This window comes from Pseudopodoces humilis, chromosome 24, assembly GCF_049639895.1.
Source record: "Pseudopodoces humilis isolate 2021_Gansu_Grassland_sample_001 chromosome 24, ASM4963989v1, whole genome shotgun sequence".
NCBI classification, from domain to species: Eukaryota; Metazoa; Chordata; class Aves; order Passeriformes; family Paridae; genus Pseudopodoces; species Pseudopodoces humilis.
The window spans coordinates 3,996,285-4,018,497 of record NC_142223.1 but is presented as its reverse complement, the minus strand read 5'-3'; the positions used below and the strand labels follow the sequence as shown (position 1 = coordinate 4,018,497).

At 56.5% G+C, this 22,213-nt stretch overlaps 1 protein-coding gene across 2 annotated transcripts in view; it reads left to right on the top strand.

The window, feature by feature from the left end:
* Positions 1-1,889: 1,889 nt before the first annotated feature.
* The window catches only part of AJAP1 (adherens junctions associated protein 1), a 37,347-nt gene continuing 17,023 nt past the window's right edge, over positions 1,890-22,213 (top strand). The window contains exons 1-2 of one of the 2 annotated variants that reach the window (XM_088066681.1): positions 1,890-1,985; positions 17,783-18,459. In XM_088066681.1, the coding sequence (XP_087922807.1) occupies positions 1,957-1,985; positions 17,783-18,459 (706 nt within the window). In that variant the 5' untranslated portion in view covers positions 1,890-1,956. Of the gene's footprint in view, positions 1,986-17,407; positions 17,502-17,782; positions 18,460-22,213 lie in introns of those variants that run through there. The other variant, XM_014257193.2, reaches the window with a different exon arrangement.

Sequence of the window (22,213 nt, the reverse complement as noted above, 5' to 3'; positions counted from 1 at the left end):
ACCAAAGGTGGCATTCACCCGTGGCTGTGAGGAAACCAAGCCCTAACCACTCTGACAGGTGAGGATTGTGCTTAGTGAAAACCAAACACTGCCTGGCCATTATTTAGGTACTTTTGTAGGATTGGTTCTGCCTGGGCTGGGGTGGGAGACATCTGTTCCCCAGGCAGCTGCCACCTCCCAGGACAAGCTGGTCCACGGTTCAGCCCCCAGCATTTCATCCTTCCCACACGAGGTTCGTTCTGACCAGGAATCCAGCTCTGAGGAACGTGGGGATTTGGATGCTGAACTACAGCACTTCTAGCAGCAGCTGGAGCCGATCCAGTGGGGGCACACAGGAGGAGCAGGGGCTGGCACAGTGTCCAAGGGACAGCGCTGACCTCCCATCCAACTGCCCTGCTCACAGGAGGCTTCTTGCCTCTGAGGAGTAAGTTTCTCTGGAGGCAGAAAAGAAACCCAGTGCGTCAGAAAGGTAGCAGAGAGACTCATCTCTACACAAGCCTTGCTTTCTGCTGTGACTCTTCAGAGCCGAGCAAGCCGTGGTCACTGACGTGCCCCTTCCTTGCAGGTGGTTTGTCCCTGTGAAGGGACACCCGGCAGTGCTGGCTCTGTGCACAGCTGTTCTGCTCCTCACTTGTAGGCAGGAGCAGCTTTGAAGAATCTATCCCCAAATGCACACAAAAACTTATTTTATTGCAGCAACTGAACAGAAAGGCAGCTCGGCTTTTGAGAGACACACTTTTCTTACAGTACACCAGGAATAATGTCGCTCCTTACTGGCAGCACCCCCGGAAAGAGAGAAAACGCATCAGGCTCTGATGAAACACCTCCCAAAATAACCAGCGCCTCTCCCCGCACGCTCCCCTTTGTGCTCGGCTGTCTTTGGGCGAGCACGGAGCACGAAAGGCACTTCCAGCCGAAGGGAATTCGGTGGTGGCTGCGTATCTCTCGGTGCGGGGGCCCGAGGCGGCGGTGGCGGATCCGCGCTCCCGCCGGCCCGACATTGTACCTGCGGGCCAGCTGTGCAGATCGGGATGGAAACTCTCCCAGGGTTGGCTCGGGAGCAGGATGCCCGCTCCGGGAGCAGGATGCCCGCTCGGCCGGCTGGTGGAGCCCGCTGCAGAAGCAGCCGGGCCCGCTCCACCGGGCAGTGGGCCGGGGCTCCCCGGGGCTGCAGAACTGCGGGGTACCCCCCGCCCCGCCCGCAAAGCACGGATTGAACCCGCACTCCCCTGCTGCCCGCTGGGCAGGGACGGGCCGTACGGGACACCGGGGCTCCGCGCGGCGATACCGCGGAGCTGCTGGGCCAATGCCCACCGGCGGAGCGGGGGCTTCGATCCCCGGGGCCGCTGGCGAGCGGCTGCTCGCGGGGTCCGGGGAAAGAAGCCCTCCAGCGGGGAAAACGGCTGCCGGAGTCGGCGTCCCGGGGACGGACGGGCCGTTCTCCGCCGGGGTCCCGGCACTGCCCGGCGATCCCCACGGAGACGGCGTGGGAACCGGGGCCGGGTGCCGAGCCGGGTCCACCCCCGCTCGGCCGCGGCGCGGAGGGGCCGCGCTCCGCCCCCGCCTCCGCCCCGTGCTACTCCGCCGCGCTGCGGCCCCCGGCCCCCGCCTCGCGGTTCCGCGCGAACTCGCTCGCACCACTTCCCGCCGCGCCGGGCCGGACCGAGCCGTGCCCCGGTGAACCGCGCGGAGCCGAGCCCCGGTGAACCGCGCCGAGCCGCACCGAGCCGCGCATGGGGCGCGCAGCCTCCGCGGGAGCGCAGCTGCCCCGCCGGCGCTGAGGGGCCGGAGCACCGGAGCACAGAGCCCCGTCCTCGCCGCCGCCGCCGGGCATGCCCGCCCCGCCGGCCGCCGCCTGCCCCGCCGCTGAGCGCCGCCGCGGGCGCGGGGCGGCGCGCCCGGATGGAGCGCTGAGGCGCTGAGCCCCGCCGGGCCGGGCCGGGCCGAGACGTGACGATGTGGATGCGACGGCTCCCGGGAAGCAGGTAGGACCGGGGAGCGATGGCCCCGCGGGGCAGCGCTTGGGGCATCCCGCCGCCGGGCGCGCTCGGCGACCGGCGGAGTTAAACCATGAACTTGGAGTGGGGAGTGGGGAGAGGGCTGGGGAGCGGAGCGGGCTGCGGGATGGGGAGCGGAGCGGGGAGCGCGCGGTGCAGCCGGCAGCTGCCGGCGCCCGGGGAGGCGGCCGGTCCGCGCTCCGCGCGGTGCCGGGCTCCCCCCACCCGATTCCCTCCGCCCCGCTCGCCCGCCCTGCCCAGGAGATGGATCCGCGGTCAGCGTCCCCTCGCCGGCTGCTCGCTCCCCCCTGGACGCCCCGGCGGGGGCCGCTCGGGGGAAGGGGCTGGGGGGGCGTCCGGGACGCGGGCAGATGGATGGATAGACGGATGGATGAATGGATGGACGGATAGATGGATGGATGTGTTTGGGAGATTAATCGAGAATTGCAAAGCAGAGGAGACGGAGGCAAAGTGTTACGTAACACATTTTCATTACCGCTGCGAAGTCATCTGAGCCGAAATCTTGTTATTTCCATGGTGCTGTGGCTGGAGAGCCCTGGCCCCGGCCCCTGCCTGTGTGCGGCCCCGGAGCACAGTGTTACCTGGGTTTTAGTGGTTTGAGCCCATCTCGGTGGAATCGAGTGAAAGCAGCAGTGGGTTAAACAAGTGAGACCCTAAGGAGGAGTGAAATCCGCGATCTGTTTCGTTCTCCCCGACCCGGTTTTGTATTTGGAAAGTCCTGGGTTTGAGCGGTTGTGTTGGGCAGGGGTCAGACCCCAAACGTCCCTCTAACCGAGCGGGACGGTGGTTCCGGCACATCACCTGCTGCTGGGGAGAGGGGTCCCAAGGCGAGGAGTCCCGAGCTGCCACCCCACTCCCGCAGCTCGCAGCGGGCCCTGTGGCTGCTCCCCGGGGAGCAGGACTGGGTGGGCAGGGGAGCTGCGGGGTGAGCGGATGGGTGGGTGCAGCCCCCACCGCCAACCCTACCCCACGCAGCACCTCGGGGAGCCCATCAGCCCGCGCCGCCCCCCGCGCCCCTGCGCTCTGGCAGAACATGGCTGCAGCTTGGGGGCACGGAGGGAGGCGGGCAGGGCCCCCCGAAACCACGGACAGCGAGTGGTGGTGCGAGGAGCCTTTGTCCGCCCCCCGTGGGAATCGCTGCAGTCTTTGTCCCTCTGCCCGGGCTGTGGATGGAGTCCTGGAGGGTGAAACCTGAACTGAGGTTTTGTCTGTGCTGAGCAGCTGGGGGAGGCCCTTGGCCTCTCTGTTACACTCCCGTGCCGCGCCGCATATTCCAGAGGCACGTGGCGAGCCGGCTTCCAATGCCCCCCGTCCTTGTCCCGTGCCTCTGAGTGCTGCACCCCGACAGCCCGGGCACACGAGCACCTTCACTCTGCCGCCGGAGATGTCTGTCCATCCTTCAGCCGAGGATGCGCTGCTGCGTGTGGGAAGGACAGAGTCTGTGGTGATGTAGTGACCTTAGGAATTCCGGCGAAAGCACCTGAGGGTTTTCTCAGGGTGCCACGCGTTTGGATTTATTTCGTGTCAGGTGAAAAGCCCAGTGGAACTGGAGGGCCGTTTCCCAAGGCTGGCGCGGCAGAAGGCTGTAATCCTGGGAACAGAGGACGCCCTCTGCTTTGTTATTTTTGAGGAGAGTTTAGCAATGGAAACAGGAGCCCTCTGCTTGCTTCCCTCCTCGATTCATTCGCCTTGCGAATTTCTGTGCTGTGCATCCTGGATCCCCAGCACCAGTCTGTCCTTTCTGCCACCTCGTCAGCTGCCAGTCCCTCCGTGTTTTATTTTTAATAAGAGATAACTTTACTGCTAACCTTGCCTGCTGCTCTCCCTTCTCTCTTACTCTAATTGCTTCTGGCTTTATTTCTGACATTTCCCATGTCATTTCTCCTCATTTTCTCGAAGACTACTAGAAAAATAGCTCCAGGAGAAGCACTGGAGCTTTGCAGCGCCCGTTTCACCCCGCGCAGCCTCTCCCTGGAGCGGCTGCCTGCGGCGGGGAGATGCTGCCGTGCTGCTCCTTTCAAGTCGGATCCCTTTTGCCCGGGGCGGTGGCAGTGCCTGACCTCGCAGTGAGCTGCGCTCCTCTGCCGGAGAGGGCAGGACCCGTGCAATGCACTGCTCGGAATTATTCGCTTCCTGAGAAGGGGAGCTGCCGCTCCGGTTCGGAGCGGGGCTGAGCAAGCAGCGCTGCCCTGAAAGCCCCTGTGAAGTCCCAGGGATGCTCCAGCCTCGCTCTGCTCTTGGCAGGTGTGGGTGCTGCGGGGCAAAATCTGTTCTTCGGGGAGGTGGCAGTGGCTCTGTCACTCCCTGAGTGTGCACAGACATACGTGTGCGTGCACATGCCTGCGTCAGTGCCTGCGCCCGCCTGCGAGGGCACGGCAGCTTTCTGCAGCGTGCCAGGCTTCCAGCGCTGCCGAGGACTTCCCCTCCATAGCTATGAATATAATGTTTTAAACAATATGCCACAGTTTTTACAGCATTGAGCTCCGGAGTGATTTGCAGTAGGAGTAAAACCACCGTTTGCAATTTCTCGGCGATTGTATAAAACAACTCATTAAAAGCATACATCCCTGCACATTGGCTCCGTGGAAACTTTATGGGCCTTGTAGTTACTGCCAAAGCAAACATTTTCCATGAATTTCACTCGTCAGGTTCACACTGTCAAATGTAGATTCAGCCGCTCGTCAAAGATGCAAGCCTTGCAGTCTGGGAAGTAATGAGAGCAGTAAGCAGTGGGAGTTAATGGCCTCCACTGAGGAGTCCTTACTCATCCTGCATCCACACAGGGGCTGAGCTGGCTGCTCCCGGGTGGATTGATTGCCACAGAAATTCATCTGGTGTCACTGGCTTTGATACTTAACAGCCACAATAATGCTTGAATAAACCCCACTTTTATGCAGCGGTTCGTACCTCCATGCTGGCAGCAATTTCCCAGATGAGGCAAGGGGAGCGGCGCAGGGCTTCGGCAGCCGCATCCCAGAGCATGAATAACTGTTGTAATAACACCAGAGCCACCACCTTGTCATTGCGGTGTCTCCAGAGGGGTGGTAAGTGGGAGTTGTTGTGGTGCTGCCACTTGGCCAGGATGCTTGGTGGCTGCCCTGTGTGGCAGCTCTGTGCCAGCCCTCCAGAGACGGGACACGGGACAGGCGAGCTGCCAGCCCAGCTGCCCCTGGGGCCAGAGCACCACAGCTTGTCTCTGCCATATGTAATGGTCATCTGCTGGAAAGAAGGAGTTGCTAATGTTCCTTCAGAGTTCAGCCTGTAACAGGGAGGGGCAGCCAGGAAGAGAACAGCTCTCCAACCTTGTTCCCACTTCCCTCACCCAATCTGATCTCAGGCTCTCCCAGTATGCCTTGTTTACCTCAGTGTCTGTAGGTATGTATGGACACAGGACAGTGGTGAGTGCTGCAGGCAGCTCCCAAGGACAGCTCCATAGGGTGTGAATAAGCCACGGGACTTCCAGCAGATCTGAGGTTTGCTTTGAAAGTGTATGTATGCCTAAGCCTTTAAATATAGCAAATGGGAGAAGGACTGGGAGGAAAGATTACCGAGATTACAGGAACCCCATTGTGCTGAGCAGGAGGAGCAGGAGCTCCTCTGCTCTGGGCTGTGGTGCCTGTTGCTCTCCTTGAGGGCTGGTGGTGACCAAGTGGGCAACAGAAGCCCAACCGAGTTTGGGTTTGACAGCAGCACTCTTCTAGCAGGATGACTCCTGGAGGCTGAGTGTGTTGGGTGAGGTCACTGGATGGTGTGACATTGTCAGTGCTTTCACCGTCTCCTTTAAAACAAAGGGGGTTTACTTCTGTTCTTCCTTCCATCCTTCCTCCCTTCCATCTTCCTTCCCTCCCACGTTGGGTGGTGCTGCTGGGAGGGGGTTCCTGGCCAAGGCCAGCATCCCAGCAGTCACTATGGGTTATGCACGACTGTTCCAAACCTGCTTGCTTGGCCCCTCCTTGCCTTGGCTCACTGTTTTCATCAGAGTGATTTTTTTTTTCACTAAAAAGAACATTAAACTTTGGACCTGAAGTGACTCCTTAAAAATGGAATTTGAGTTGATATGAATATTTCCTGTGGCTCTTCTTACTGGGACTTGCACCTACAGACTTTGATAGCTTATATAATTTCCTGTGATGGAGATGTACTTCATCTAATTTCACTTGGAAATGCATTGATTAAATCAGAACTGCTGAGAGATTTAAACTGAGTCTCAGTGGCCTGAACTTAACCGTGGGAGGTTTACCTGCCTTCATCCTTCAACATTAATTTGGTTTTATGAGGATTCCTTGTGAAATGAGGTTTTGTCTTCAGCTGAATCTCTTCTGCTTTCTGGGTTTATCAGTTGCTTTCTCTGGCCTCAGCAGCTCTGCAAGGCGAAGCTGCACTAAAGCCTCCGTTCAGTGAAGTGCTGAGCTTCTTCACTGGGGACATGGTGTGGACCCATGGGCATTTTGGCTCCATCACCCCCCAGTGCTCCTTAAACTCTGCCCAAGCTGGAGGCAAGGCACCCACATTGCCTGTGGTGTGGTGGCAGGGCTGAGTGTTGTGTAGTGCAGTGCTCATGTGGGGCCAGGGATGCTGGGTGTGATGCTCTGGGAGCAGGGTGGAGACCTGCCCCAAGTGCAGCTGTGCGGGAGTGTCCTCCCATCAGTGCTGAGAGATTTGGCATTTATAGACCCAAGCAACACTGAGAAAAGGACGAACAGCCCAGCTTGGCTGGAGGTGGATGAGCAGCTCCATGGAGATGAGCAGGGGTGGGGTCAGCAGGCCTGGGTGCCTGGGGCAGGAGGCCAGAGCACCCAATTGGACTCGCCTGAGGACTTATAAAAATAAATAAAGCCAGTCATTCACAAAGTGCTCATTTCCAACTCCGATCTGCAAAATGTCTCCTTGTGACTTGGAAATGATGCGTAGGCAGGAGATGCGCTTTGACATGCGATGATTTTTGTTGAAGTTTGCTCTGAAGGTCTTTCTCGGCAGCTCCACTTTCCTGGCAGTGCTGGAGCATCCCAGGGGCACTGTGTCCCCGCTGCCAATGGCTGCTGTGTCCCCACAAGCCAGAGCCATTGGGAGCAGAAGCTGTTCCCTGGCACAGCACCTCTGTGGGTATGGAAAGGACTCTTCAGCTCCTGCTGCAGAAGCTGGCAGGGAGGAGAAGCAGCGCCTTGGCTGCAGAGCTGCTCCAGACCCTGACTGAAGCATCCACAGGATGAGGCTTAGCTGTGGCGAGGCGGGAGCGGTGAAGCTTTGCTGGCCTGGCTGCGATGCCAGCGCTGCCAGCTCCACTGACTTCCAAATAAAGGCTGAGCAGAAGCTGCTTCAAAAACAACACGTAGCCTGGGAGCGGCAAGGCACTTCCTTCAGGAGGCAAGTCTGGATGCTTGAGGTGGAAAAACTGGAGCTCACCAGAGGGCACGTGCCCTAGCACAAGAGAAGCATGGAGATGGGGATGTGCTGGTGCAGGGGTGACCGTGTGCTGCAGGACACCGGCAGCACAGCACACGCCGTGTGAGGAACCGCACTATGCCACACCACACAGGAGAGCGGATTTGTGGCTTTCAGCTACAGCTCAGTGAGAATTGATGGCTCCTGTCCACGAGGGTATTGGCCATGCCTCATCTGCAGCATCCTGGGACGGTCAGGAGAAATTCCAGCTATGTTTTATAGCCCTATAGATGGGGAATGTGGCTGCATGATGCCAGCTGAGGAGCTGTGTAGAGCTGCTGTGCTCAGCGTGGGAAGGCTGGGGACTCACTGCTCAGCAGCAGCGTTCAAGGTGCCGGTAAGAGCAAACGCCGCTAATTGATGTTGCCACTTGACTGCACGCCATTCAGGTTGAAGATGTGACAAGGTCGGGGGCAGCCCAGGTTGTCCCCCCTGGGAATTGCCTGCCTAGCAAGCACAAGCACACACAGCTTCCTCAGGGACGTGTTCCGTAATTGCCCGAGTCCCGTGTGTGACCCCAGCCCTGCCCCGTTGCCTGCGATAGCATCTCTGCTCTCTTTGCAGGACTCGAGTAATGAAGCATCAGTTAATTGACATGGACGAGGCCATCCACTTAAGGACCCACCGGAACGTGGGTGATGAATGCCAGGAGATGAAGCTGCACATCCCACCGGGAGCGTGGCTGGCTCTGCCTCTTCCCGGCCAGAGCCAAAGCTTGGCTGAGTCCTCAGCAGTGGGGTGTTTATGTAGGGAAAGTGTGACCACTCCGGATGCCTGCAAGTGTTATTTTAGGAAGAACTTCCAAAATGAATCAAGCTTTTTTCTACAAGTATCTGTCATTCATGGGTTTTCTTATAAAGTTTTTCATGGAAAGGATAAGGATGAGTTATTCATCTTCTTGTTTTTTGTCTTTGTAAGAAGCCCTACTTTCATCATCTGACATGACATTCTCTGGGTTCCTGTCAAAGTGACATATCCTCTGGCAAAATCAATTTTGCTAATTTTGATTTGACGAGGATGGAAGTAAGGCTGCTGGCACAGGTGCCTTTGAAGGAAGTTGAGATACTGAGGGATGCAGGTCAACCCCTGCTGCAAACCCACTGGAGATAATGCTGCAAAAGTTTAATCTCTCCTGAAAAGGGGATTACTGTTTTTTTTTCAAATGGGATGCAGAGCACAGTGATCCCTGACACACTGGCTGTTGGGCTGTGAGGGGATGCTGTGCCCCCAATGGCACAGTGTTTTTGAGGTCCTGGAAGCAAATCCTCACCATCACTTCGATCCACAAGGATTTTGCCATGGCTGTAATGGGAGAGCCTGTGAGCTGCCTGGTTGCTGTATGCACAGAGATGACCATGCCAGGGAGAAAGGCTCTTCTCCATGGCAAAGAAATTGCTTGGTGCTAAAAGGGATTTAAAACTCTCTGTGACAGGATCAAGAGTCTTTGCCCCAGAGTTCATTCCCGCTGCCTTTGCTTTCTATTTTAGCTTGGCTTTTTCATCATCTTTTTGGGCTGTTCTTTCTCCATGCTGAGTGTCACGCTGACCCTTGTCTGGCAGCAGGATGTCCCTGTGGTGGGGCTGGGCAGAGCTGGTGCTGTCTCAGGAGGCAGGGGGGCTGGGGGCTCCCCAGGACCACCAGCCAGAGCCTCGGCTGGGCAATGCAGTGCCCTGCACTGAGCTCCCAACTCCTGCGCCTTGGCTTTCTCCAGGCTTCCCTACTGACGTTTCACACCTTCAAAGAGAGCTCTGGTGCTCCATTTTTTCCTATTGTATTTCTTGCTCCATAAAAGCCATCTGTTCCTCTTTCTGCTTTCAGAGTCTTCATGCCTCTCATCTTCTCCATTTCTGTTAGAGTTTATAGAGCTTTTGAAATTATTGACGTGTTCCCTCTGTTCATTCCTGAGGATGGCTGCCGAGGTTTCTGGGCAGGCTGTGCATCTCTGGGCTGCTGGGGACTTCCCAGGAGTGAGACACATTTGGATCTGTCACTGCAGGCTGAATTGAGAGCATCTCCATCCGGAGACCGTGGTGCTGGAGTGAAGACCTGAGTTAGTTGGACTTCCCTGTGTGGACATCCAGCCTTTGCCAAGGGGACGGGTTGGCTGGGCCCTGTGCTGGTCATCCACATGCATCCAATGCTTGTCTTTGCTCCTGGGAAAGCGGAGCACTTTGGGAGGTCATAATTTAAAATCCCATTGTGAGGTATTTTCTCCCTGGGTGTGTTCCATGGTTGGAGGTGTTTCCTGTTGATGTGGATACCACAGTGGGCTCTGATGCGCAGCTCCCGCGAATACACATTGTGTTACAAAGACACCACAGACCTCTTTTAATTGTTTTGTTTTAAAGCTTGTTAAGCTGCTACTTTAGATGTACTGAGCCAACTTATTTTTTTAGATCAAAGCATTTCCTGCATGCATTGTAATGACACCCTTGAGCACATTAATTTAGAAAATACGATCAGTGCTGGGTTATTTATCTGGAAAGCAGTGGGGTTAAAGGGCAGCATAAGCTGTAGCTTTGTGCCACAGTTCTCTCTGTAGGTCCTTCAGTGCCCAGGGCTGAGTTGACTAAGTTGCAATCACTTAGAATTGCTTTGTGGATATGCATTCAGAGGAATGAAACCCTTCATGAGGCTCCGGCTCTGGTCTGGGATCTGGCAGGACTATTGCCATCCCCCTGGGGAGAGCCTCGCTTCTGCCATGCCATCCTCTTCCATCCCATCCCATCCAACAGTGCTGGGCATTGCATCCTGCTTGGACATGCCACTGCAGACCTTTTATCCAAGGGGGAGACCTGATCATCCTGCAGTTGGTTGTACAGGGGGCAGATGTGTGGCAATGGAAGAAAACTCGTGAGCAAAGCAGGGAAAGCAGGAATTCCTCGGATGGTGGCTGTGGGGAAGTGCACTGTCCTGCCTGTGCCTGTGTCCACAGCAGGGAGCCACTCAGCTCAGCCGGTGGCCTTATTTATTGTGGGCAGCATTAACATCAGGGATGATCTCTGAGCTCTGGTTTTAACACATGTCACAGTCCTGTTCCCTCAGCAGACTGATTTGGTACATGGGAGAGTGTTTTTCACTGCTGTGATGGGGATGGGGAAGGCAGCACCGTCTTGTGTGCCAGGACCTCTTTGGTCACTGTCAGGATATAAAGCCTGGGCAGCAATTCTGTGGTGTGCATGAGGAGATGGAATACATGAGGAGGTTTAGGTAGAAGCTAAAATAAGGAGGGAAAGCCTTGATTTCCTCAGGTTTATGGATTGTTTTTAATATCAGCAAGAGCAGAGCTTGAGACTGTGGCTCTTCTACAAGATTTTGGTGCATCTGGAAATCTGAAACTTCTCAGCAAGTTGTGTCTGAGCTGGAGCTCTTGCTGCTGCCTGGTCCCAGCGCTGGTGCGGAACTCAAGGGGGGGACGAGTGGGGTAAGTTGGCGACAGGTGCCAGTTTGGGCTGGAAAGCCAGTGCTCACAAACCTCCTTTATCCGGGAGGGACAAAAGCCGAGTGTTATCGCTGCTGGGTTGATGAAACACCCCACTGTCCAGCCCTGCCACACTAAATGCACGCAGTGTTTGCTGGCTGGGGCGGCCGGGCGGCGGTGGGGGAAGCGACAGCCATGCTGTGCCCACTGAGGGGGATGCTCCAGTGGTACCCACACTGTTTGCTGGGAGGGATGCTCCAGTGGTACCCACACTGTGTTTGCTGGGAGGGATGCTCCAGTGGTACCCACACTGTGTTTGCTGGGAGGGATGCTCCAGTGGTACCCACACTGTGTTTGCTGGGAGGGATGCTCCAGTGGTACCCACACTGTGTTTGCTGGGAGGGATGCTCTGTGTTGACCCCCTTGGGGAGCACTCAAGGCAGTTCATCCCCTGGCTTGGCTGGGACCTGTCACGCCACGCCATGCAGATGAACCTGCAGCACTCTGAGTCTTCCCAGGGGAGCCAGACTGGGCTCAGAACTCCTGCTGCCCAAGTGGTGGCAGGTAAACTACCAAGCACTGGTATTGCACAGAAATTTGCAAGAGATGTGTTTTTGTCTGAAGATGCATGCAAACTTTTGGGCTTCCCACCCTTCAGGATTTTCAAATCTCGTTTGAAATAATCCCTGAACACCAGGAAGAACTCTCTCAAGCAGATGTCCTTGCTCTCTCTAGAGCAAGCTAAGCCGGGCTGACCATAATGGACAGTGTTGGCCAGCTCACTGTGTTAGCTCTCACACTCATCCTCAGGCTGTCTGGAGGCACTGGGCCTTTTGTCCTGTCAGTGTCTTTTAAAATATTTGAGATAACCAAACTTGAAACTCAGAGTTAAAGGTTGGCTCAACTTTGGAAGCAACTAGGCACAGCTCTTGCCTCCACAGCGATGCCACATGTGCCTGCTCTCTGCCCGCTCCTTTCTACTGTTCCCCACACTGCTCTGCCAGATCCTGACTCTTTCTGTGGTGTGGGTGCGGGGTACATCAGAGAGGTCCTGAGCTGGTGGGCTCCAGGTGCCTGCACTGGGGCTTTGCCCTTCCTCTGCCTCTGGCGAAGGACGGGCCTGGAGGCGAGAGCAGCCGGGGCTGCATGCTGCGGAGCCAAAGCTGTGCGCTGATGGCGTTGGCAGGGGCTGCACCTCCCGCATCAGCACATTGGCTGATGGTACCGCTGGGTATTAATTATGCCTTCCGCACTCGCGGCTATTCAAATGGTAAAATTGTTTATTTGCAGCTGGGTGAGCTCAAGGCAGAGGCAGAAGAGTGAGTGGCTCCCCCCTGCCATGGCCACCCTCCTGCCCCCCCTCTCACGACTCCCCAAGCACAGCCAGGGATGGATCCAGCTGCCTCCATCTTGGCATTTCCATCCTGGGGGGATCCGTGGCTTCCCAGCCCCACCCAACCCCTTTCTGCCCCATTTTCCCAGGGAAGTGGATGTTTGCTGTCTGCCTGGCCGCAGCAGCATGGCGGGGAGGATTCAACCTATTTCACCCTCTGCTGATTTCCCTCCATGATAAATCCCATCCCCTCCGCTGCGGGAAGCGGCATCAGTTTAATTACTTGTGGGGAGAAGGGGGCAGCGGAGGAACTTAGGACTTGTTTTAAATATCACTTTTATTAGCAGGTAATCCTGAAGCTCAGGACTGTAATATAGATAGGTAGTGATGTGGCACATTTAATTTACTTAGGTGCTACTGTGTGTCAGCCTTTGTGCCTTCAGTCCCAGTCCTGGCTTTAAAGAGCTTGGCAGCCATATTTTCACAAATTTATAATTATCTGGGGAAAAGCTGGGGCTACAGATGGAGCAGCGGGTTGTATGTTTCCAATTCCCATTGTGTCTGGGATCAGAAAAACTCATCCTGTGGCAGAACATGGCTCAGGAGAGAGGTCTCCATGGTGTGCTGATGCCTGGGGTGTGGGGTAGGCCATAGTGGACACCATGTGGGAGTGGTCCCCAAGGTCACCTGCTGATCCTGTGTCAAAACTCGCCACGTGCCTTTTGGCACTCATCCATGCTGCCCTCACATGGGATGGTGCATCTCCTCCCAGCCCAGCCCTGGGGAGAGTCCTGGTCCAGCCCAGAGTGCAGAACGGCAATGCTCCATTTCCATGGTGATGGTTGGTAGTGTGACAACAAAGGACAGTCGCTGCACTGCAGGGATCATCACACAGGACAGCGGGATGGAAAGGAGAGCGGCTGTGGCGGCGGCTGCAGTCCCCACCTCAGCGAGGACACACAATCCCAGGCCAAGTATCTGCCAGTGAAGTTTTCCCCTCTTCTCCCTGCTCCAGTGTGAAAGTCACCCGCTGGGATGCAGCGGCCTCGTTCTATTCCGTATGGAGCCAGTGAGTTCCTGCACGTACTCTCATAACCTGCCCCGCTCTGAATGCCTTTGTAGGACACACAGACCTGCTGCCAAGGATGCTTTTCCTAGAGCATGGTGCCTGCTTTCCTGCTTTGTCTTGCCTGGGTCAAGGAAACATCACCCCAACTCTCTGACCACGACTCCTGCTCCAGGCATTCACAGGAATACTTCTGTCCCTGCTTCACTTGGTGTTCGGAGATATGGAATGCTCAGGGTTCATAAATTACCCCAACAAGGACATAACCTTGATTCCCTGTGCAATACCAATAGATTACCTAACAGGGGGCACAGAATGGAAGAATGGCTCCATTTGTATAATTCTGCATTAAAAATCAGCCTATTCTACAGTTAATGCTCCTGTGAAGTGTCTCCACAGGCACAGGAGAAAGGGGCTGATGCTGGAGAGCGAAAAAGGACCTTATGAAAGGGACTGCACTTGAGTGAGCCTTTGAGGCTTTGGGGAAGTGGGTTAGTGCTGACGGGTGGTGTTTTGATGTTTGTCAGAGCCGTGATCCCAGTTAATTTTCAGACACATTACCAGAGCCGGGGTGGGGGGGGTTGGTTCTGGGAGCACAGCAGGTGCACTGGAATAATCCATGTCCTGTCGGCAGTGTCAGGGTTGCCTGAGGTGTTGCCACCCCTGAGGGTTCCCGGGACTGGGGCAGGCGTTGTTCTGTCCCACTCCATGCTGGACGCTCCTGCTTTCCCTCCCTGCACGTGGAGTTTGGTGGGAGCAGCCAAGTTTCCCCACTGCCGAGGACCATGGTGAGCTCTTGTCCTTCAGCATCCTTGAAATTAATCTCTCCCTCAAGTGCCAACTGTCCTCCTCTTCAAAGCACAGGGCGGCACCTGGAAAAATTCAGGAAGGGGTTTCATACAGGGGAGGACTCTGAAAGGTGTGTTGGGCAGCGAGGCTGTGGTGGCTCCAGTGCAGCACCCACTGTTCCATCACCTTTGGAACCAGGATGGGCTTGGATGGGCTCAGGAAATAGTTCTGGAGTGCCTGATCCATGGCATTAGCCCAGCAGTTTCCTTGAAATCTGCTCTCATGTTTCTTTCAGGTAAATATTTGTAGGAGTTCCATTTCCTGTGTGCGAGCGCGGCCGCCTCACCATCCATGCAGCCGAGGGAGCGGATTTGTGGCTGGTGGGAGCCAAGGCATCGGATGAGGAGATCAAGGACAGGATTTCATTTTCTCAAATACATCCACTCCACATTTCTTTATCTAACCCACTTTCGGAGTTTTATTGAGTTTTTCCTGGAGTTTGAACAGTATTTTGGGATAACATTCCCATTCACCTCCAAGATGGGAAAAGAAGTAATGTGAAAATTGCCCACGCTCCTCAAATTTCCTTGCAAAATAGGTTGTGTGTGCTTGTAGGGGGGTGAGGGAGAACCAAAGCCCTGATTCTCAAGTGAGGAGCGTAACCACAGCTCTGCCTGATGCATCCCTCTGGCCGACGTGTACCTCCAGCCAGGGCTGGCTCCGTGCTCCCAAACTGAGGCACATGGATGCAATGTGTGGGTCTGGATGATGTGTTCCTTCCCCTATGCCAGAGCCCTCCACCTCGCCCTGCTGTCCCTGAGGAGCAGCTCGTGCCGTTGGAGAGGTGTTTGAGCTGTTTGACGTCTCGGCAAAGCAGGAGCATCCTCCCGGCCTCCGAGCAGCGGTGACTTTGTGCTCCGGGGAGGCGCGGTGCTGTCCTGCCTGTGAGGCACAGGGACTCCCGGGGCGCTGTGCCAGGCCGGGCCGTGCTGTGACAGCTGCGGCGGGCTCTCCTGGGACAGCCCAGGTTTTCTGGGGCAAGGACGAGGTGACAGGAGATGCGGGCGGGATGTATCCCCGTTCCCTGGGTGTCCTTCGGGACGTGTCGCTGGCGCTGGCAGCCTTGGCAAGGTGCTGGTGTGGGGTGCGGGTGGGGGTGGCAGGGGAGGGCCGGGTGGTCCTGCCTCTGGCCGCACCACACGCTGCCGCATCCATCCCCGCCGCCGCGCCAGGCACATCACGCTGCGTTGCCAGGACAACGGCAACTCCTACACGCTGCTATTTATTCTGAAGGACACTTGCTCTTATCTGTTGTTGCAAAGCCCTCAGAAGATCGCATGCCACGCAAAATTCCTCCGAGGTAACCGCACTCGCTGCTTCTGTCCCTGAAGCCATCTCCTGGGGACATGCCAGCTAGCGTGGTGGCCAGGAGGACACTCCTGGGGTGACAGCCCCTTGGGTGGCATCGCTTGACGGGACGTTGGTGGGAGGGTGCCCCAAGCTGTCCTGAGGGCAGAGTGGGATCTGCCCCATCTGGGTGTCCCTTACTGTGTCCCATCCCCATCCCAGAGCCCCTGGCCAGGGGAGCAGTGGCAGGAGTGAGGGACGCTCTGGTGCTGGGTGTCACTGGTGCTGTCTGGCCATGCTGGGACACAAGTTTCCAGCATGACCCAGAGGAAGACAAGGGCTGGATGTTGCCTCTGCCCACACATACTCCTGATGCTGCTATGAATGATGCAGCCATGCCAGGCAGGTTCTGCAGGAGCAAGCCCCTGCAAGTTCATGCTGCCATCGCTGCAGCCTGAAGTGCCACAAGGAGACAGGAGGAGATGGAAGCAGGGGAAATATCTGTTTTTCCTGTGGGCTGCCAATCCCAAGCACCAAGGACAGGCATTTTGTCTTTCAGAAGTTTCCAGGCAGTGGCTGGGAAGCAGCGAGCACCAAGTTTGGGCTGGGCACATCTTCCCTTGCTCTGTTCAGCAGCTGTTCATAAAAGTTCTGAGTGTGAGCAACACAGAGCTGGGAAGGGGACGAGGTCTGCGGGTGGCACAGATGGTGTGAGAGGTGGCACCTGGAGTGAGTGCCATGTCAGGAGGTGCCCAGCACCTTTCCTTCCTTGCAAGGAGATGTTTCAGGTGATGTTGGAGAGTTGGGCAGAGGGTGAAATCAAGCCTGACATGCTACGGGAGTGATCCTGAGCATTGCAAAGTGATTAATGATCCGGCTGGAGCATGAGCTTGTGGCTCCTCACCACTGGAAGCACGGCATTGCCTACAGCACGTGGGGGACACTCTTCGTGCTGCCACCACTCTGTCGGCCTCTTAAAAAACCCACCACCACCACGACAATTTGGGTGGTTTGTGGTTTTCTGAAGCCTTGAAATCCTTCCTCCCCCAGCCTGAACTATTTTGGTTTCTGTTGTCTGTTTCTGGCTCTTCCCTTTCTCCTTCTGCGCTCTTTCCTTGCATTGCCTTCTCCCTCCCCAAAATAAATGTTGTTACGCTTTGAAAAAATACCCAATTAGGAAAAAAAGCAGAGATCCTCTGAGCAGAAAAAGCCTGTGCCTGGGAGTATCCAGGTCAGCTCCTTTAGCTTCGCTTGCTCACGCACAGAGGGAGTGTACAAATGCTTCTGTCAACCAGATGCACATTCTGTCGTGCTCCCAAGGACTGTGCAGCGCCGCTGCAGAGGATTAGCCCGTTTAGCCATGTAAAGCTCTCATTAACTCCTGCTGAGTTCGACAAAAGTCTTTCTCGTGTAAAAGCTAAGTAAAATGGAGTAAAGATTTTTGGGCTTTGGCCTAAGGATTTTTTTTTTTTCCCATGGTGAGGAAAGAAAGGCAACAAAAAATTGCCTAACAGAGATTTTCTTGCCAACTTTACATGGGGCAGCATCATAGAGGAGACATAAGGGGAGCAGAGACTCGGTGTGGTGCCACTGGGGAAGAGAGAGGGCTGTAACGTGGTGTGACGTGATGGTGACATGAAAGCAAAATTGTTACTGCTGAAGCTGCCAGCAGCTCAGGGGTGTTCCAGCTGCTGTGTGTCAGAAAGGGCAGCAGAAGGGACTGCTCCTTCTGCCCTTACTGTGCTGCAGGGTCATGTTCAGCTTGGGTGCCCCATGCCGTGGGAGGGGATGTGCCGTGCTCTGTGGGAGGATGTTCCTGCTGCGGCGTGGGCGACTGCCATAGTGGGAGATGGGCTACACATGCGACTCGTCTGCTCCAGTCCTTGGAGGGGTTCATCATGCTGCCTGTGGGCTTGGGAATCCAGGGATGGGCTCTCTGATACCCTTGCATCTCAGCATCCCTGGAGTGAAAGCTTGTGCTGCTGGAGCTCCAATGGGCGGTCTGCTTTGGATAATTCATCCAGAAGGGCCGAGTTTGGGCAAAGCAGGCACTGGCTGCTCCTCCAGGGTAAAACCCATTCTCAGGTGATTCCCATCATTCCCAGACCAACTGAAAAGTCACAGTTGTGAATGGAAATCCTCAGCCTGCCATGTTGGTGGTGGTAGTTTTCAGGGGGAGGGGGTGTAGGGTGCCCTACGATGCCGTTTTGGGGCACTCTGGCTGGAGAACCAGGGAGGACAATGGTCTCCGTGGAGCTGGGGGATGTTTTGGGTGGCTGGGCTGGGAGACCTAGGGTGTGCCATACTGAGAGGGAGAGCGGGGTTGCCTCATTGCCCTTCTTAACACGGTCCCCGTCTGTCCACAGGTCAGGTTGCCCGCTCGGAAGCCATGCTTGGATTTTAATAGCCATGTTCCACCTAGCCATGGACCTTGCCAGCTGCCAGCCCCCAGCCACCGGCGCTGCGGGGAGGCTCTCGCCACGGCCGGCGCTCCGGCACAGACTGTCCCGTGGCTCGCTGTGGGGCACGGGGAGCGGGGAGGAGCTGCAACGCCCCGGCCCCCCCTGGACCTGCGCCCCCGCTCCCCCACTGCAGAGACCCCGCTCCCGCCGGCCGCCCCCCGCCGCCCCCCTGCCCGCGGGCCGCCCGCTGCGCCGGCCGCGCTCCCGCCGGGGCCGCCGGCACCTGCGCGGCCGCGGCTTCGCCCCACGGGACGGGCGGCCCACGGCGCTGCCCGAGGTCATCGTCTGGGGCCCCACGGGCGAGGAGGACTCCCTGGAGAGCAGCACGCTGCCCAGCGCCTTCGCCACCACCACCACCACCGCCGCCGCCGCCGCCACCACCGCCGCCACCACCGCCGCCGCTGCCACTTCTGTCACGGCTGCCACGCCGCCCCGCCTGCCTCCCAGCACCGCGGCTCCCGCACCCGCCGGGGACGTGCCCCGCAGCAGCCCCGGCCGCACCAGCACCGCCGAGCCGGCCGCCGGCCACAGCAGCGGAGGCAAGGACGCTCGCCCGCCCCGTGGGCTGGGGGACAGCACAGGTACGGTGTGCCGGGGGCCAGGGAGGCGGCGGGGACATCGGGAGGGCTGGCCGGTCCTGGAACAGAGAGTTCAATGCGCCACGAATGTCCGGATGGCAGCGCTGCCTGGGACAGGAGTTAGTGTGACATTAAAGCGCTCGGAGGAGAACGTTGTGCTGATTATCGCTTTTATCCGAGGCGTTTTCCAGCCACTTGCTGTGTTTTCCCATTACAGCCTCTATCCACAGCCCATCTCCCGTAATCGCGCTGAGCTCCACGCTCGGCGCAGCGATGCCTTCCCCCAGTGCCGGCTGCTGCGTGGACATGGATGGGAAAGCTGCTTCCCATTTATTGCAAATTATATTTGTTATTGCTGATATTAAACCGTGGGATACCGGTGGATAGTTTACAGAATTTACTCACTGTGCATCGACTGCTTTGAGCCCACTGCGATTTTCTAGTCGAAATGAAAAGGAATTTTATGGCCTAATCTTAATCCCAATTAATTTATCCAGCCTGCCTTTCTTGGCAGAAAGAGGCGATGCAACCAGGATGTTGTTCCTGACTTACAGGAGTTATTTATAGCTGAAAAATGACTCCCAGCCTACACACCTTTTACAAAATGCTGGAATTGGCTGGATAGATCAGTGAAGGAGTATCGATAAGGGCTGAGGCTTTTGCTGCTCTCTGCACAATGAGAGCATCAGCCTGGTCTCCCCAGGCCTGCCATGGTCAGTGCCTCTGGCCTGAGTAACATCATCCAGTCCAGGCAGGTGAGGTCCAGTGGACTTGTTGCCATCAGCCAGCTGCAGGAGCCCCTCTGCCTGCACCAGCTGTGGGAGGATGGCTCCTGGCATGTGTTGGGGCTCTGGGACTTACTGGTGTGGGCTGCCTTGATTAGGCGAAGTTGAGTTGACAGTGATGCCACCCACCCGCCGGTGCCACCACTGCGGTCCTGCATGGCCATGGAACAACGGGAGCTGCAGCCCCAGCAGCTCCCAGGGGGCCAACTGCTTTAATCTGCAGGCTTTAGCTCTCATTAGGGGCTTTCTCCAGGATCGGAGTTTTTGCTAATTAACTTCTCTTCAAGCAGTGAATGTGATAAACTCCTTCCCGGGTCTAAAGGCCCTGTTTGATCCCACCTCATCCACCCTCAGTTGAAAAGCTCCTGAGCTCCAGATCCTCTTTTCCTTCCAGTGCTGGGGAAGAAGAACACCCAAGAGAGCTCTCAGTATGCTCCCAGTGGGAGCTCCATGCCCCTGCTGTGCCTCGGGACAGCATTTTGGGAGCGAGCAGCCGACACTCTCAAAGCAGGGTCTGTGCCCGTGCCAGTTTTGCTGGTGTGGCGCCTGTGCGAATCCGTGCAGCTTCCCAACCCTGCTCCACTCTGTTATATAAGCTGTAGCGGCTGGAAGTGTTTGTTCTCTGCTGGGAAAAACATATGGCTACAAATGAGGATGAGGTAACTTGCCTGTACGGTTTATTTGCCTCAGCAAGCATTGCCAGTCCATTTCTGGTGAGGTGCCTTGACGGGAGCCCGCGGCGGGCACAATGCTGCTCTTGCTGCCTGTGATCCCTCGGCTGTCCCTGGCACATGTCTGGAGGGTCAGGATGGAACCACCTGTGTGTGGCACCCACTGGAGCTGGGATCACTCTGGGAGCTGGCAGAGCTGTCCCAGGGCTCCTGGTGCCACGCAGAGTCCCCTGTGCTCAATTCCGTCGGAGCAGGTGGCTGCTGTTGTCCTGCTGCCCCCATGTCCCTCCTGTGCTGTGTCCTTGTACCCCTCCGTGCTTTGCCTCTGGCTCCCTGGTGATTCTCTGGGACCATGGGGTCCTTGGGGTGCACGTGGGGTGGTGAAAAGAACCACTTCAGCAGAGGCAGCAGTGCTTACTGAGATGAGCAATGGGAGCAGCTCTGCTCTGTCAGATGTTCCTCTCGCCCCCCTTCCTCCTCGCTGAGAAGTGAGAGAAAAAAGCCAGAAACAATGCCTCTGTGAGTCGCTGACAGCAAAAACAAGCTTAAAAAAATTCCTCTGGAATAGGAATTACTTGGCTCACAGGTAGGAGAGGCAGCAGAGGAGTGATGGCAGGGTAATGCTTGGGATGAGACCAGAGGATGGCGCGTGCCCTGGCCTGGTGGGTGCTGCCGCAGGGGTTCAGGTGACCTGCGGCTCAGGTGTTCCTGTCCTGGTGCCACCCCTGCTGCACAGCACAGCGCTGCTGGCATCAGCTGGGCATGCAAGATGTTCACCCAGGCGTAGTTTATGCTTGTGCTTTTCAAAAATGTGCTTCCTTCTTCAGGGCTGTCATAATCATTTTGCTCTGGAGCAGGGGAAGGAGGAATAATTAAAATTCCAGCATGCTGTAAGTGGGGAGGGCTGTGAGGAGCTTTCACCGGGCACTCTCCACGTGGGCTGGGCTCCTCCACCAAGGCACAACATCCCTGGGTCCCGCTGCCTCAGCCAAAGCAGAGAAGAGTGGAATGAATCAGAGCTGTCAGAGCAAGGCAGGAATTGCACTTGCTGGTTTGTCCGAGGCTCCTTTCAAGAGCTTTAGGATAAAGCCGTCTTTAATTAAACCTTTAAGGGCTTTATAAGGCAGAAAACTCCATGTGCTGTCTGCTGCTCTTAGTGGTATTTGATGGCCGGTCACGGCGCATTTGGCACTGCACTCTGTGAGCTTGTGGCAGAGCTGATGCTCAGGGACACCCCTTCACCAGGGCTGGGGTTCTCCTGGAGGGAAGGTGGGGGCCACGTGGGTGTTGGCAGCTGGATCTGAGCTGGTGGTGGCCCCAAGCCACTCACTGCTCTCTCCCCACCGCCAGCCAGCGTGTTGGGAATAAATAATAACAGAGGCGTTGCTTCCCCCTGATGATGACCCTGCCTCCAGAAAGAGGGTGCAGTAGGGGGGTGCTGGAGGCAAGGAGATAGTGGATGCAAAAGGCTTCAAAGGAATTAATTAAAGATAAAATGTGTTTAAAAGAAAACCCTGGGCAGTGAGGATGGAGCTGCCTCTTTGATCCGCCGTGCTGAGGCGAGGGGAGGTGCTGCAGCTGGGGGACGGAGAGGAGGTGAAGGAGCTGGTTGGTGTCTCCTGGGCTGGCACCACCAGTTACCCTTCCTGGGAGCTGCCCAAAGGATCCCTTGTAGGGCCGTGCATCAGCTGCAGTTCTCCTGGGGCGTGGAGGATGACGATAGAAGCAAGGAAGGAGCATTGCCATCAGCTGAGCTCTCCCTGCGAGGGAGACGGGACACTCCCGGGATGCATGGATGGCGAACGTGCCTGTGCACGTCCTCCCACGTGTGTCTCAGTGAGCCAGAAACTCTCCTCTGCTGCTCTCCAAGTATTTATTGCTCAGTGATACTTGCTGTAACACCTGAGAAGATAAGTCCCAGTGTCTTTAGCATAAGCCTCCAGGATCTTCCTTCTTGCAAAAGCATTTTGCAGCAGCAGCAGCAGAGGGAGGATGTTTTCCTTCTTCCATCAGTCCAGCTCAAAATATCAGGAAGTTACCAGCAACCTTGATGGGTTTTTGCTGAAAAGCTACCTTTTCACCTCAGGATGACTAACACTCCCTGGGCTGGGTTTCAGAGACATCACTGATTTACCAGATGGAAAACCAAGCAGCTTTGCTGACCCCAACTTTGCCAGCAAGAAGGTGTTGAGAAGAGCAGACCTGAGGTGGTTTGTGGTGAGGTGGATTGGGCAGCACAGGAACTGGCTGTGTACTGTAACAAGGCTTTTCAACAAGGCTTCTGCTATGTCTCCTCCCCTG